Source organism: Polistes fuscatus, unplaced genomic scaffold (genome assembly GCF_010416935.1).
Source record: "Polistes fuscatus isolate 324 unplaced genomic scaffold, CU_Pfus_HIC Scaffold24, whole genome shotgun sequence".
NCBI lineage: Eukaryota > Metazoa > Arthropoda > Insecta > Hymenoptera > Vespidae > Polistes > Polistes fuscatus.
Window position 1 is genome coordinate 2155692 of NW_025113101.1, and position 18016 is coordinate 2173707.

Here is an 18016-nt window from a genome sequence, read left to right on the forward strand (position 1 = left end):
GAGAAAAGAAATTCGATTCTAATATATATCTGATTATAATAGAGAAGAATTTTCTAATGTTAATTGGGTTAATCTTTTGATTCGTTAATTTATCGTGTCACAAATTGCATTACAAATTGCACGATGAATTGTTTTTTAATTAAATAGTTAATGTAATATGTAATACATACAATTGACTCTTAATATGAGAGTTTTCATCAATGGTATTTCCGTGGCAGAATTGGTAGCTTCGCATCTAACGTGTGCATTGTTATCCGATGCATTAACGAGTATCGCTAGTTCACTGGAAACAGCTTGGTCTCTCGTTCTGGACGTACCGAGGATCTGAAAAAGAAACGAATAAAAGATTAGAAAGAATTATATAAAAGGTTCAAAAAGTATATTTTCAAGATGAAGAAATAATCATATTTTATAATAAAAGGATGCAGATAGATAAAATCTTTTTTCCATATTATACCTTTCTATCGTTTTTATACCACGTCAGAGTTGCCAGTGGATTACCAGCTGTGGCTGTGCACTGAAGTCTTAATACCGTTCCAGCGTCTATAGTTGTACCCTCTTCATAACCAGTGACGAAGAGGTTCGAGGGTGGATCTAGAACAAAGTGTGTATGTGTTGCCGGCTTTAATCTTCATTCTCTTTGCGTTCGGATCAAAAAGCGTTGCCGTAATACGTAGTGCAACAGCAGTACCAGCACCAGTTCTTGCTACGTGTGCACACCACCACACCACCAACATTTTATACTAGTTCCCTGTATTGTCTCGGTAAAATGACGTAGCACCTCGTGAACATTTTCAAAGCTATGTGTATATATATATATATATACTCGGGAATATTATATTTTATATATTAAAAAGCTCATTATTCTTTTCACGACTAACGAAGCTATCAAAAGTTGTATTTTCCATAGAGAAGATGATGATTATAACTATCTATCTATTCGAGATAAATTCTTCTTATATATTTATTTCAGATTAAATGTAAATACGACTAAAAGATTACCCCACTCCCCTTAACTCTTCGGATTAAGGTGGGATTAAAAGTGTCACATCTTTTTGGATGCACCGTAAATGCATGCTGGGACATTTTTAGTCCCATCACGAAATATACTCAGTCTTATTTACCTAAAGCAATTGTTAATATCTTCAAACAAATGTTACAAAAATGTAATTAAATTATTACTCTTTTTTTCTTATATTTTTTCGATACCATTTATAAAACATTTGAAAACAATGAAATTTCTATGCAACCTAGGACTATTTTATTATCTGAAATTCTGTGCCGCATTGAGTTAAAGTTTTAATAGCGAACATTCGAATACTTTGAGCGAGCCAATGGCATTATTTCGTTGAATATCGACGCCGTTTCTCCTCATCATCCTTTCCTAACATTTGGCAGTAGTGTTATGGTTAGACGAAATGAGAAAGGTCGGACATGCGTGGCTCTTGCCAACTAGCCAACCAGAGCCGAGAGGGAGAGAGAGAGACAGAGAGAGTGAGAGAATACTACCTGACAACACGGTGTTGTCTCGGAACGAGAATAATTTGCTCAAACAGCAGAATTCTGAATTAGGAAGTACGATAGCCAATCTCCCTCTCTCTCTCTCTCTTACTCTATTTCTATCTCTGTTTCTCTCTATATACATGTCTACCCCAACATTCTAACCAAGAAGATTGATTTACCCAAACCGAAGGTAGGAATTTGCATCAGAAACTACGAGGGGGACGATAATGCACTCTGTTGCATCGATGACTGTAGCGTGTATCCGTTGCAGAGACACAGAAATCGTTAGGATGATTTATTTAATATACTTCTAGTTATCGTATAATATTCTTTTAGAAATATTAACGTGTGATTTGAATCGTTATATATGTATCTAACGTTCGTTGGATGTATACTTAGACAACAAATTTCGAGAATATTAGGAAAAATTGAAAGACGTCATCGGAAAACGTTTAAATAAAAAACGTTTAAATAAAAAATTTTCCGTTTCCAAATCGGACCTTTATATCTCGGTTTTTCTTTTTTCTTTTTTTTTGATATAGAGTTCAACCGATAGAAAGTTCAACGTTTTCGAGAGAATAGTATAATAGATTAACGATCGGATCGAGTAAAAATAACTCGGGGGGAGGTCAACGTGTTGACGAATTGATCGTTTGCGAGTTCATCGAACGAAAATTTCATTACGGTTGGTTATACAGTACGTATACTGTAGGTATACATATGTATATGTTCTATATATAAAGTATATTATACTCACAGATGACGTTGATAGTATGTGTGCCGACCACATTCTCAGCAAGTTTAGCATTCGACGCGTGGCAGATAACAACGATGCTTCTACTCTTGTGATTTATACTGAAAGTCACATTCGAAGTTGTGATCCAACCACCCTGAGACGCTGGTTCCGTTTTCGACGTGCTATTCTCAAAGTTCCGACCGTCAACCGACCACTTTATATCCGCCGGTGGGTTAGAGTTCTCTGTTGTACAAGTAATCACAACTTGTTCACCTGCCTTTGCTTCGGTAGGTCCGGTGATTATCACATTGGCTGGCACGACTGGAAAAAAAAAATATTTTTCCTTCTACATCTAATCTTTTGTCGTAACGTGTTTCTTTCTTTTTTTTTGTTTTATTTTATTTGACACTAGATTTTTACCGATGTTTCGTTCATTATCTTTATTTTCAAAACTTAGGAGGAATTTAATATTTATCTTATATTTCATTAAGTAACTATAAAAATCGACATATGTATTTTAAAAAATAATATTTAAGTTATATATATATATGTATAGTAATCAAATTTTGAATGAGTTAATGTTTAAAATGGAAAAGTTGTCGAGTCAAATGAAAATCTTCGTCTCGAAGTAATTTTATCCTTAATTCGATCTAAATAAATTGACGTTGATAATTAAGATAACGGTAATGCGATAAAATATTCTTTGCATCGTTAAAGTATAGTTTAATGTGACACAAGATAAAATGTCTTTCCCTTTTATACTTACAAAGTACAGTTAGGTCAACGTGCACTTTCATGGGTTCAACACTCATGATATTGGACACCTCGCATTTGTATCGTGCCTTGTCATCTTGCGCCATGGCCTTGAAAGACAGGACACTCTCCGATAGGCTTCCTTCCGAATGATACTTGGTCGTGACTTGTTTGTTATTTCTATACCAAACGATTTCGGCCGGTGGATTTCCACCTCGCGATCGACAGGTGAGCTCCACTTGTTGATCCCGTTGTACGGTTTCACCCTCGGTGTAACCCTCGATGTATGGTATACCTGGTGGATCTGTCAAAATTCATTATATTTTTGTATTCCAAATCTATCCTATTGAATTTGCAATTCATTTCCCTTTGGGAAATTAAAATTAACAATTAATTCCGATATCATCTGCGTTCTTTTTCGAAACGAAATAATATATCCAAGTTTTTATATATTCAAATTTCAGAGTTAGCCAAAGAGATTATTAATTGATTTTATATAACAATTATCTACTCTTATTTCTTTTATGAAATTTGATATATTCGTAATTAGGTTTCGCAGTTATGTAATATGAAAATGAAAAATTATTTCAACGAGTTAAGGAATAATAATAGAAGTTTTAAAAAATAATCTAAAAAAATTGGCACACCACTGTGTTAACGTTACGAAATCAATTTAATCAAATGCATTAACATTATTATTAAAAGTGAATAAAAATAATATAGATACGATATCCCATTGTGTCATATTTAAATAAATACAAATTTGATTCGCTGTTATCAATTTCGATCTATGCAATTTATCTTTCCGATTAACGTTTCGTGCATGTTAGTTATGCGATGGGTCCTTTACTTACAGAAAACGGAGAGTTTGATGGTAGCCCGCATCGGACGATTAATGGGAATTGCTGGATGATTGGCTTCGCAGGTATAATCCATCTCATCATCGTCAGCAGTGGGAACTATAGTGATAGATCCGTGGGTATCGTATTTGAGAAGTTTCTTCGTAGTTTCGCCAGGCTTCAGCATCTCCTTGTCTGAACAAGCATTATCGACATGAATGAAGAAGCGTGCTTTGTCTTAATATTTTCTTAAGTATGCTTGTTTCTTGAGTAAGTAGTTACCTAGTTAATTACTTATCTATACCTATATCAAAATACGTATACTATGTTTAACTAATTCCTTTTGTTTGATTTTACACTTTAGCTGATTAATATGATCATTAAAATGAAATTCTATCATTAAAGAATTCTCTAAATAATATTCTATACAATATTTTCCAAGAATATATAATTACGATAAATAATACAGTAATATATACAGTTACAAAAGTATTCGTAGTTTAATTGTCAATTTAAAACAATTATAATATAATATTTTCTTGCACTACATAATAACTGCGACGTAATATATAATACTCGGTAGATAATTTAAGTCCCCCATATGTATAAAAAAACCCCATAGACATAGACTGTTGATTCTTTTGGGGGAGGTGGGGGTTGATTTCTCTCTTTCTTTCGATAGGACACAATACGTATGTATGTATGTATGTGTATACTATATGTATGGTTAGTCTGGTTCACCTTTAACCAAAGCACGTAGTACATACTACGAGAAACGAGCATGGAATGTTTTAAACGGCGTTAATTCTAAAATACATCGATGTTTGTTCCGTGATTGCATTGCCCTGCCCGATATCCCACCGTTATCTCGTTTTAATCGAAGGTGCGCGCGAGCGGAATAATCGATACTTTCGGATGATCGAACGGTCGCTACTAGAAGGAAAATTCAATTAAGCTGCTGACGATTCTTTCATTTTTCGTTCGATACGAATTTCGGTACAGCGAAATGAGAAAAAGTGACGAATGCGTTTCGAATTAATTTTCCTTGCCTCCTTTTTTCATATTTTTTCTTGCTCTCTCTCTTTTAAATTTAAATCAATGCTTACCGTGCTTTTCGTGCATTATTATTATTATTATTATTATTATTATTTATATACATACATACATAAATACGCGTCGTTTCGCGTTTGCATATACTACGCGTACATTTTAACGACTTCAATTTCTGCCTCGAATTTCTTTTTTTTCCTTTGCTTATTTTCTCGACGATCATCGTCAGGATGACGCAGTTTCGTATTACCTTTTAAGATGATACATCAAAAGGTAATGGAGTGTTATTTAAAATTTTCAAAGTTAGTAGTGACTGAGTTGAAACATCAAATATTTAAATTGGAAACTTTTGAAAAATTCAAACGCACTACTCCGTATGTAAATAATAATTAGATCATGAATTAGATGAAGTTGTTTTTTAGATTGTACATTAAAATAATAGAAACTTACCACCTTCGATCGATATCGGCATGATGCTAGTGTCACCACCTTTGATTTGCACGTTTCCACGATACCAAACTATCGAGGCTGCCGGTTTTGCGGATCTCACGACGCATTCCAAACGCGTTGATTCCCCAACTTTAACTTCAATTTTGTTTTTACTCGAATGACTATTGCCGTCTAGGTTTTTCTTGAACGGTTGACTACTGATCTCGACTTTTTGTGGTAATGCTGTAACATATAAATATAATAATAGTGTAGATATAAATAAAATATAAGTGTCATGTGATACAAAAATGATATAAATGATTAATATAAATATTAATCGAACAATAATCTAAAGTTTGATTACAGTTCACGTATAATTGAATTAATAGATATATAAAATATGATATCGTATATGTTTATATATCTTCCTTACGGTCTTATTTAATTATTAAAATTTGTTAAAACAATGAAAATATCGAAATAATTGATTTAGCCGATATTGCAGTCGATTGCAATGTCGAACACAATGCGATTTGAATTTGAAAATGCACTCGCACGTAAACTGTGGGGGCGTAGATTTTGACTGAGAAACGAGCATTGGCTTAATTCAATGCTAGTGTATATTTATATGTATGTACACATATGTGAGTATGTGTCCGTGTCGCGTATGTGTGTACAGTTTGAATAGTTTATTGCAATATCGGACGGTGCACCTATCTCGCATGTACTTTACGACTAGCTTTTGATCTCGGATATTCTGTTTCCGAAGCAATAAATCCTATCAATAATTTGTCATTTTTTTTTTACTGTAGAAAACTAGATAGATTAAAGATGACGTATATATAGACACATATATATATATATGTGTGCATTTCTGTATATGTATCTAGATATTACGCGTACTATGAAGCGTATTTCTCGTTTAATCCAAATTGATGATCAACGTAGAATTATGAACTATGTTCAAAGAAAAGCACTCGTTCAAATCCGATTTAACGATTCGAAGTGGAATTAATGATGGCAATCTTTTTTCTCTCTCCTCTCTCTCTCTCTCTCTGTCATCTATTTTTTCTTCTCTCATATCGACGTAATATTTTGGTCTATGAAACAATCGTATATTACTAAGAAAAAATATTATTAGACAATATCGATAAGAATGTTATATTCAACTATCGATCATATATCAAATAATTTGAGATATATAAATGATAAATTTATATTTTATATAAATGATCTTCTCTTTCTAATCGAAAAACGAAACTTTAAAAGTTAACAGTTAATAGTGGTAATAAGAGTAGGTAAAGTTAACTAGAAGCGATTTGCAATTTGATAAATGTTTGGTCCGTAACTTCTAAAGAACCCCAGCATCAATTCCTTTGACCTTTCCGATCAATATTCAAGCTTCTCGATGACATCTACGTAATAGTAGTTTTAGTTGCACATACGTGTGGCTCCTATACTACATGCATATATCTATCTATCTATGTATGAGTGCTTGTGTATGTGTGGAGCCAGCATTCACCTACGTGGCGAATGCATATATACGAGTTCGGCCGGTCTGTGTGTCAAGCACAAACAAGTTCAGAGAAGAGCGACCTTTGACCCTAATTTCCTCTTTACCCTCCCATTCGCTTAACCACAAGGCGTCCATTGCGTGTCACTCGAACAGAGAATACCCGATTTTCCTGCGTTAATTTTTCATCTTTGACACGAATTCATGAGAAATGTTCTCCCGCTTCAAAGAAGTTAAACCTCTCGCCCCCTCCCGCGCCTTCATAACTTTTTATTTTGCGTTTCATTTATAATTATTAACTATAAACTTTTAATCCTGACGATATTGAATATCAAATAAGGTCTGTTTTAATTATTCCATCGGATAATATTTACCTTTTGCTACACCTTTTCGCGGATACGCGTTGTATTTTATTTTTTATCGGATAAAAATTCATTTTTCCTTTGTATCCGATGTTGTTGCTGTTTTTATTTTAAACGTATTACATTTTAAGTGTATAATTCATTGAATTTAATTATTCTTTCTTTTTAAAGCGGATAGGGAGGGGGGTGGAGGGTAGACGACAAAAATTGTATTATAAATGATTAACGATACGGATACGATGTTAAATATTGTTTTCGCAAATAATATCGAAATAGCACGTTTTCCTGATGCGTTACGCTAAGCTGGTTAAATAATAAAAATACACGCGAGATAAATGACAGAATGTTGATTAAATAAATATTAATATAATAAAACGAGTAAAAAGAAAAAGAGGAAGAGCAATGAATCGTTTGAACTAATAAAACAAACGAACAAATTAAATAATCTTCATTTACGTATTATTACTTTTCGTTTTACGGAATAAAACAACATAACGCATGAACATTTCAATGGTCAAAGAAGAAGAAATAAAAAGATAGAAGTAGTTGTGGGTGATATGGGGGGTGGGGATGGGTATGAGGAAAATAAAAGAAAAATAAGAGAAAAAAACAAATACTGGGGGATAGTCGCATTGCTTATTTTGGCGCCAGTCAAATGTCACTTATCTTTTGGGGTGATAGTAGTAGGTAGTAGACAAGGTTAGGTGAATTTGGGAGAAGATGGCTTGCAAGGCGAAAGGGAGTGGTTTCTAACAAACAGCATCCAGGGGAAGCAAGCTTGCTGCTTCTGCTGCTGCTGCTGTTGCTGTTGCTGTTGCTGTTGCTGCTACGAGCTAGTCTCTTGTCAACCAAATTAACTAGACCCACCACCGTTGCAAGCTATACCGAGGGATAACGATGCTAACGTCCGAGTTCTCTCTCTCTCTCTCTCTCTCTGCTTTCGACATGCAAGTGTGTGTGTGAGAGAGAGAAAGTAGGATAGAGAAAGGTGGTACGTGTATTCCAAACGAAAATGTCTTCGTGATTGTTGAACTCGCTCTGCTGAGTACTCGAACGGTTAACCCCTTTTCGTTTTCCCATGGATTTCTCGTGAACGGTTAGGATTAAAGTTCAGAAATCAAATGTCAAATTATCCCAGAATGACGTTGAAAGAAATTTCCCCCTTTTTACTCATTAAGAAATATTTCTCAGTCGTGAATTATTCTTAATCCAGGAGAATTGTTTCAAATTACGCTGTTTATTTTATACATATATATATATACTAATATTTTCAAAAGAAATTTAACCATAAACAATTCGATTAGGTATATGCAGTTTCAACATGAATGAGAATTGAAGAAGATCGTTGGGAGGAAGAAAAATAAAAGAAGCAGAATGAAGTCTTTTTTATCTACTCGAACGACTTAGAAAATAATTGACGAGGTCAAAGTTCGATAGGATCGATATCACCCCGAAGAAAATTACGTCGTAAAGGGGTGGTGGCTCGTAAAATTAAACGAATTTCCTTCGTTCCTCGAAAGTTTCTCTTCTTCTTTTATAGAAATTGCAACTTCTCGTTTATATATATATAAATCTTTGTTTTTCTTAAGTATATACATAGAATTAACCATAACGGTGAAGTTTTCGCTAATCGAAAACTACAATAAAGCTGCAGATGATCCCAGTTGACCGATTTTGAAAAACTATTAAAAAATATACGCGAGAAAAATTCACGCACATGTAAATACACATATAAGTATATACGCGAGTATTCGCACGTGTAATGTGCAACCCCACCCACCTCGCTAAAATGCGTCTACCGTTAAAGAAAAATGTGTTCATGCAAATCGACGCGTGGCTTTGAAAGCTTATGCGAACTTGCACGACTCGTGTATAAAAAAGCATAGGTATTTACTTCTATTTATGCTTTGCGCGAATTTTCCAGAGAGAGAGAGAGAGAAAAAGAGAAAGAGAGGGAGAGATTCTTTCTTTTTTTTGTCTCTTTCTCTCTTTTTCATAAACGTATTCATATATGACATACACATACAAACACACAAGCAGTATTTACTATATATAATATTTATATATTATTATGAGAATTATATAAACGGGCATTTTTATATTTATATTCTATAATATTGTATATAATAATATATAATATTATAATACATAATATATAACAATGCATGCTTGGTTATTATTTGTTTCGTTTATTTTTAACTGAAGAATTTGTAACAACAAACTTGAAACTATTTCTGTTAGATAAAAGCAGAGAAATTTGAACGTAATTAACGAAAATGTTGTCAAAGCACAACATATATAAACGCGATATTTGAAATATTTCAGATAACAGTAAAGCTCGAACGTTTGTTTCAAGCGTTAGTATATTTAACGCGACTCGAGCGTGATCGTTGAAACTCGTAATACGAGATGGAAAGAGGGTAGTCATCGACGCGATAGGTAAAAATAGTAGTAGTGGTAATAGTGACACTAGTAGTAGTAGGACGTACGTACAAATCGTTTCCATTTTCGAGGTCTCTGTAAAAATTTCCGATTCGAACTACGGCGTTCGTGTGTAACTTTACGCTCGAAAGCGATGAAGCAGCAGCAGCAGCCTCTGCCTCTGCCTCTGCTACTGTTGCTGATGCTGTGCAAGAGTTTAACGTTGAGAATAATACCTGTTGCGCGTGAATAGCGCGAATAGCTGCGATGTTTTACTCGACATTATGGCCGAAACGCGACCACCGTTCTTCTACCTTTCTCTTTCTCTCTCATTTTGGTATATCCACGCGAATGGTTCGTTACAAAAAGAAAAATTTATAGCGTGGCAAAAGAATTATTCCAAGAACACCGAATAAACGGTGTTGGTGCTGGTGTTAGCGGTGGTTATGACTTTTTATAATGAAATTCAAATTTATCAAGGTGTATGAGACAAATGTTCCGAATTTTTTTTTTTCAAAAATATATACATATATTCTTTACGTTTAAACGATTGTCTACGAAATGAAAGAAAGAAACAAGTGTACGTGTGTATAACACGTCTGTGCGTATATGTATATTACATACTCGTATGTATGTTTGTGGTGTAGATGTATGTACGTATACGAGAAAGACAATCCGTATGATCAAAGCATTCGAGAATCGTCTAAAGCTGGGTAAAAGCTTGCGAAGCTACCAAAAGCACTGGCAGGGGAGGGGTACGACGCTTCTGGCTAACCAATGATATCTTGTATATACAGATACAAAGTTACCTTCGGTTCACGGCCTATTCTCTTTGAGCTTTCTCATTTATCCACGTAGTCAAAACTTGATATTTCCTGAATAGAGATTATAGTTTCATGATTTTGCTCGAGAACAGTGTACAGTGTACGTTGATTATCGATAACAAACTATTATAAATAACCGATGAAGGAACGAAACGTTCAATAAGATCGAACTAACGTTCTAAATTCTTACCCTGTCCAACTTTCCTCCGACACATTTATTAATTATTTGATTTTTCGACGTGATAAACAACTAATTGATTCTACGTAATATTAATACACGAGTAAGAATAGATTTTGATTTATGGAATAGTTTATTATCACGATCTCACACACACACAGACACACAAACACATATTTGATTTAATCTTTTATTTAACATAAATCTCTTGCGATTAAATTTCATGAAGTTCAGTTAACTCTGTCGGTCAGTTTTTTATTTTCGATTGAATGTTGAACGAATTAGATAATAGTATAATCATGCATAATTCTATCGCGCATGGATGCTCTTGTTTAATCGATCGGACAGAATAGAGACATATTGTAATGTACTAAATATATATATATACGTGTATATAGAATATATATTGAACTATTTGTAATAACGATTCGTTATTAACATTTTGGAAAATTAATTCTGATTAGAGATACGAGCCATTTATCAGTTTGAAAATTCTTCGCTCAGGAGAATCGATGGTTAATACTGTAATACGAAAGTCTTTGGAATTTGTACCAAACACGAGTACCAATCAATATAATATCTATATGAATGTTCGATTCCTATAATTATCTACCTCGGAAAGTGATATTAAATGCACATTATTATAATTGATAATAAGCCAAATAATATATGTTGATTACGAAAAAATATATGCACGTACTTGCATATGTTTACAAGCGTGTAAAATAAAAAGACGGAAAGTGAGAAAGAGAAAAGATGAGAGAGAGAGAGAGGGGGGGGAGAAAAAGGAAAGAAAAAATTAGAAAGTTTCTGAAAATTATTTACTGATTTTATGATGGCATTTGGGTGGATTCTTCGTAAACGTGTGTTGGCACGGAATGCATTTGGGGACCGGTGGTATGCATCGTTCGTCCTTTGATAACTGCAAACGTCACGAACGTTCTTTTCCGCTTCGGTAAGACTGACCAAAAAACTTTGCTGGCTACCAAAAAAAGAAATAAAGAGAGAGAGAGAGAGAGAGAGAAAAGGACTTTTGGCTTCTACTGTGGAACGTCGACGTGGATATTGCAACCGAATGACGTTGCATTTTGCAACGACGACGACGACGACGACGATGTCAAAGACGTCGAGAAAAGAAACTCGTTACGTCGTAAACCTCTCCGAGTTGCAAGTAGTACATAAATCGTTGATTTTTAACATAATTCTACGTGACAATGATTTACGATATTTTTCTTTAATATTAGGGCGAAGCAAAAGTTCGTGCCAGTATTGTGCTGAAACCTTATTTCGAAACTGCATAATGGATCGTGTTTTTTACTAAAATTTACTTTTGAAAAATATTAATAATAAAAAAGAAAACATCCACTAACATTTGATTCACTCTAATATAAAATATTATTAAAGTTCGTTACAGTTACGAAAACGAAGTTTTGTATAGGATAAAGAAAAAGAAAAAAGGAACAGTTTGGATAAGATCAAATTGAAAAAGACAAGAAGAAAAATTCGATAAAGGGATCGAGTATTATGCAAAAGAAAAAAAAAAAAAAAGAACCAGAATGAAATAAAAAAATGTGTCGAGAAATAAATACAAAGGACCTCAAGGTCAGTTGATGTATAACTCTGTTTGCACTCCAATCCTACGTGGTAACGACCCGCTAAAATCTCATTTCCCTCACCCTCTTTTACGCTTTCTCTCTCTCTCTCTCTCTCTTACATATGTATACCTATACACATACACACACACATATACAATTCTATATACATGAGAGTTAGTTGGTACAGAAAGGGAAAAGAGAGTTACTTTCGGAGAGTAGTTTGGAGGCAAGTTTCTCCACGTTTCGCGTCGCTACCAATGCACACGAAGAATGGGAAAGACAGAGACGGAGAAACAGACAGAGAATTAGAGAGAGAGAGAGAATGAGAGAAAGAGAGAGAGAGAGAGAGAGGAAAGCTTTTGTTGTTACAAGCTCAACTATAATTGTATTGCTATTCACATGAGTAATTCGTTCTCTCTCTCTCTCTCTCTCTCTCTCTCTTTCTCTCTCATTCTCTTTCTCTTCGTCTATTTCACTTCCTGGTCCGATTAAAGTCAATTGTCGAAGTTGAGAAGGATGAGGGAATTCTGGCTAAACTCGCTGCTATCTCCGGATTTAGCACCGACGTTGTTTCCATCCACCATAGACTATGTATCCTCTATGGTGGTCACTTCAATACACACGCAAGTAAGTGCATATAGCTTTGCATGCATGCATGCATGGTAGGTTGGTAGGTTGGTACGTAGGTAGGTATACCTTCTCGTTTGTGTACACTCTCTTTCTCTCTCTCTCTCTCTCTTGTTAAGGAAACCTTAAGGGTGACCATTCATTTAACCCTTCGTCCTGTTACGGTATACATTCTCTTCGAAGTACTCTAAATGTTGTACGATTTTCTAATGGACCAAGGATAACACCGTAATACGATTTGTTAAGAAGAAATTATCTATCGTTTGTTAGATTTTCGTTTGGTTTAACCAGAGTATACAACTATTTATAATAGTAGTTATTTTTCTTTTCGGATGACGTAGATATGATATTTTATATTTATTCTAAATCTAATATATATAATAGAAATATATTTATTTAATATTTTGTTTAACGCGTCTTAATAAATAGATCTCCTTGAAATAATTAATTTCAATCTATAATAAAAATAGTACAGAAAAATAATCAACGTAAAATTATATTGGAAACAATCGAATAAATATAAAAAACTATCTATTTAATATATTTATAGGATTGGTTATCCAATTTCTATCTTCTAATTTTTCCCTTTTTCTCTCCTTTAACATTACATTACACCCCGGGCAGACAGTGGAAAATCCTTAGGGGGATTTCAAACCGGAGGAGGAAGAGGACTTGGGCGACCCGGAAGATACTTCGTCACTGGCCCGAAAGCTGTTGGTCGGGGCCCATTACCGGGTGGAAATAAATTTTCCATCCCTTTCGATATTCCCTCGGGTGCATTCGCGTGCGCGTTCGTCTTCGATTCTCCTTCTTCGAGCACCCCCCTTTCCTCTAGACCACCCCCTTTTCTTGTCCATCTATCTCCGTTCACTTACCGCAACATCGGTGGCTTGCCAACAGCCTGAAAATCTTACCGATCTGACAGAATCGTTCGAGAGGAATGAACAAAAATTGTCTCAAGGGTTCAGGTGGGGGTGGTTGGGGGAATAGAACAAAAGGAACAACTAGAATTAAAGTTGAGAATTTTTCTTTTCCTATATCGTATATATCCCCCCCCCATACTCTTTCCTACTTTTCCAAAGTTGTTACCACCATCGATGATGTTGTAACAATACGAACGATATTTCTTTTTTCGATGCTGTTTGGTGTATTGCATGTTTCACATTAAGATTGCAATATTAGAAAAAGTATTATTGTCTTATTGTCATTTATTATTTTTGTATAAGTATCAAGAAACAATGTTTATTCTTTGGATGGATAAATCGATAAAATTTCATTTCGAAATTTATTGGTAAAATTTCTCTGCTATACGCGTAGCACACGTATTATATTATAGGATGATCAATAATAAGATAATATTTTGAGTATATATATTTTTGGGTATTTTCTTGCTAAACATTGAGGATAAAATGTTAAACGTATTTAATGGAATATTTATGGCGGTTACTTTGTCAAAGCGTACGTTTCATCGTTTCGTTTCAATTGAATTTGCTCGATTATACCTACGCTTTTTTTCCCCAAGGGAACGAATTTATCGTAAGTCCTTGTGTCCCTACTTTTCTTTCTTTCTTTCTTCCTTCCTTCCTTCCTTTTCACTTTCTCTCACTATTTTTTCTCCCTTTTTACTTTTCTTGTTTTTATATATATATATATATCCACCTTTTTTCCCTCAGGCTAAAACAATTTAGTTTTTTTATACAAGGAAAATGAATAGCTCGGTTATAATAAATTTATCAGATATTGTTGTAACGAAATTTGTCGTGAATAATGATTAGGTGTTTCACTTATTTCGATATAGAAATATCGTGACGTTATTTCTTTTTTTTGTTTTATTGTTAATATCGCACGAGTTGGGAGAGAAAATATGTTGTATTAATCGATTTATTTTTACATATAAACATTTATATGAACCTGTGATATGTATCTGTACGATACATTAGATTTAACGAATTCGCGTTCTGAAATTTTTATACTTTGTTTTTCGATCGAAAATCATTTTTCCTCTATATTTCTGATTTTTCTTCGTTTCCGAATGAATTTCTACTATACATTATCGTTAATTAATATTAGCGGAATTTGAAAAAATAAAAAAAATAAAACATCGACGAAATGGTCAATAAAAATACGATATTATATTATTTATTGAAACGAATGGAAGAGCTAAATTGTGAAAAAAAAAAGAAAAAAAAGGAAAATTTCTTAAACGCGAACACGTGAAAGCCTTTTAAATTAGTTTTTTTCACGCGACTATATGGAGGTAGGGGGAGGAAGAGAGGTGAAAGATCGTAAAATGGCCAGGTAGATACCAGGTACGGTAAGTTTTACGTCGCGAAATTATGATATCGAAACTTGCTAAAGTTTTCACGAACGAGAGTGAATGAAGGGTGGGAAAAATAATGCGATTAGATGTTGAGGAAAAAGAAAAAAGAAAAGAAATAGAAAAATAAACGTTTACGTTTATTATTTGACTTTCTCTTAATTTTCTCGTCCCCTCTTCTTGCCTTATTTTTATTTTAAACTCTCGTTATTATTCTTGTCTCGTTAAATAAAGAAAAGCTTGCCTTTTTAGTTAGTTGAAATGTATTATTAAAATACGATTGCGGTCGAATTCGTAAACGCGTACCCGGTGATATTTTATTTCAGCAATGTTGCGTAGTCATGCAACGTGAAAAGAAATAAAAGAAAAAGAAAGCAACGACTACCCCTATACGAATGTTTAAGAAAGTGAGTGGAATGGTAAGGGAGAAAGGGAGGGAGGTAGAGAAGGCTTGTTGTTACGTGAGAGTTTCCCAACTGAGTTTTCCTCGTATTAATATTTTTCTTTTTCTTAAATGAAGTTTTTTTTTATCTTTATCTCTCTTTGTAGCATTTATTTCTTCTCGTTTGCTAATCATTCTATATTTTTCTCTCTTAGGTAAAAAGCTAATAAAACTGACAAAGATTATTCCTGGCATAAGAAGAAGAAGAAAACTGAGAATAAGAAGATAAGGAAACACAGAGAAATTTAGTTTCGTAATGTGGAACCCATTTCTATCTTCTGCCTAAGGTTTCCTGATACAAGGAGGATAATCATAAAACATTCAATGGATCAACGCACACAATGGATCAACAACATCAGTTTAAGAACAACGTACAACGTTTTTTTAATTAATTATTATAAATTATATGTTATTTATCTTAAAAATCAGATCTACATTAAAGAAATGTAAAAGAAACTTTCTGTACAAGATTGAAATTTAAAAAATATACTACAATTAAATCAAATAATTTGTTGAATTATTTATATTACGAAAAAACCATTCCTAAACATAAAATCCAAACAGGTGAACAGAAAAAAAAGATATAGAATAAGGCAACGTTAAGGTAAGTTATTTTTTAGTTACCAAACTTTAAACATAAATACGAGTTCCAAAACTAACAAATTAAGAATCGGTATCTCATTTCCAAGAATTTCAGAAATTCCGAGAAATGACGTCATTTCCAAGAATTTCAGATTTTTCCTAGAAATGACGTCACTTCCAAGAATTTCAGATGACGTCATTTCTTGGAAAAGTCCGAAATCGAGATACCTCCTCGCACATCATGTGATCCTGTTACAAAATTAAATTTTCGACAAAATTTCAAAGTTTTCTCGACAAAATTTCAAAGTTTTCTCGAAAATTCAGAATATTAACAGGATCACATAATGTTCGAGGAGGTATCTCGATTTCGGCCATTTCCAAGAAATGACGTCATTTCCAAGAATTTCAGAAATTCCAAGAAATGACGTCATTTCCAAGAATTTCAGATTTTTCCTAGAAATGACGTCACTTCCAAGAATTTCAGATGACGTCATTTCTTGGAAAAGTCCGAAATCGAGATACCTCCTCGCACATCATGTGATCCTGTTACAAAATTAAATTTTCGACAAAATTTCAAAGTTTTCTCGACAAAATTTCAAAGTTTTCTAGAAAATTCAGAATATTAACAGGATCACATAATGTTCGAGGAGGTATCTCGATTTCGGCCATTTCCAAGAAATGACGTCATTTCCAAGAATTTCAGAAATTCCAAGAAATGACGTCATTTCCAAGAATTTCGGACTTTTCCAAGAAATGACGTCATTTCCAAGAATTTCAGATTTTTCCTAGAAATGACGTCACTTCCAAGAATTTCAGATGACGTCATTTCTTGGAAAAGTCCGAAATCGAGATACCTCCTCGCACATCATGTGATCCTGTTAACATTCTCAATTTTCGAGAAAACTTTGAAATTTTGTCGAGAAAACTTTAAAATTTTGTCGAAAATTTAATTTTGTAACAGGATCACATGATGTGCGAGGAGGTATCTCGATTTCGGCCATTTCCAAGAAATGACGTCATTTCCAAGAATTTCAGATGACGTCATTTCCAAGAATTTCTGATGACGTCATTTCTTGGAAAAGTCCGAAATTCTTGGAAATGAGATACCGATTCTTAATTTGTTAGTTTTGGAACTCGTATTTATGTTTAAAGTTTGGTAACTAAAAAATAACTTACCTTAACGTTGCATTATTCTATATCTTTTTTTTCTGTTCACCTGTTTGGATTTAATGTTTAGGAATGGTTTTTTCGTAATATAAATAATTCAACAAATTATTTGATTTAATTGTAGTATATTTTATAAATTTCAATCTTGTACAGAAAGTTTCTTTTACATTTCTTTAATGTAGATCTGATTTTTAAGATAAATAACTTATAATTTATAATATTTAATTAAAAAATCGTTGTACGTTGTTCTTAAACTGATGTCGTTGATCCATTGTGCGCGTTGATCCATTGAATGTCTTATGATTATCCTCCTTGTATCAGGAAACCTTAGGCAGAAGATAAAAATGGGTTCCACATTACGAAACTAAATTTCTCTGTGTTTCTTTATCTTCTTATTCTCAGTTTTCTTCTTCTTCTTATGCCAGGAATAATCTTTGTCAGTTTTATTAGCTTTTTACCTAAGAGAGAAAAATATAGATTGATTAGTAAACGAGAAGAAATAAATTTTTTTAGAAATTCTTTTCTTTTTTTTGTTTTTTTCTTTTTTTTACGTTAAGATATATATATATAATAATAATTTTATCCGTATAGATTGGGGTATCGAACAATACGAACGTTTCAAGTAGCACGATGCAATTTATCGTTTCAACCTCGTACGAATAAATATTTAATTAACGC

At 33.5% G+C, this 18016-nt stretch overlaps 1 protein-coding gene across 5 annotated transcripts in view; it reads right to left on the reverse strand.

The window, feature by feature from the left end:
* The window catches only part of LOC122518274 (nephrin), a 318577-nt gene that overhangs the window by 9743 nt on the left and 290818 nt on the right, over positions 1 to 18016 (reverse strand). For all 5 annotated transcript variants that reach the window (XM_043637114.1, XM_043637113.1, XM_043637112.1 and 2 more), the window contains exons 4-9: positions 5332 to 5553; positions 3847 to 4026; positions 3006 to 3296; positions 2261 to 2560; positions 458 to 594; positions 171 to 324 (exon numbers count right to left, since the gene is read on the reverse strand). In XM_043637114.1, the coding sequence (XP_043493049.1) occupies positions 171 to 324; positions 458 to 594; positions 2261 to 2560; positions 3006 to 3296; positions 3847 to 4026; positions 5332 to 5553 (1284 nt within the window). The remainder of the gene's footprint in view (positions 1 to 170; positions 325 to 457; positions 595 to 2260; positions 2561 to 3005; positions 3297 to 3846; positions 4027 to 5331; positions 5554 to 18016) is intronic.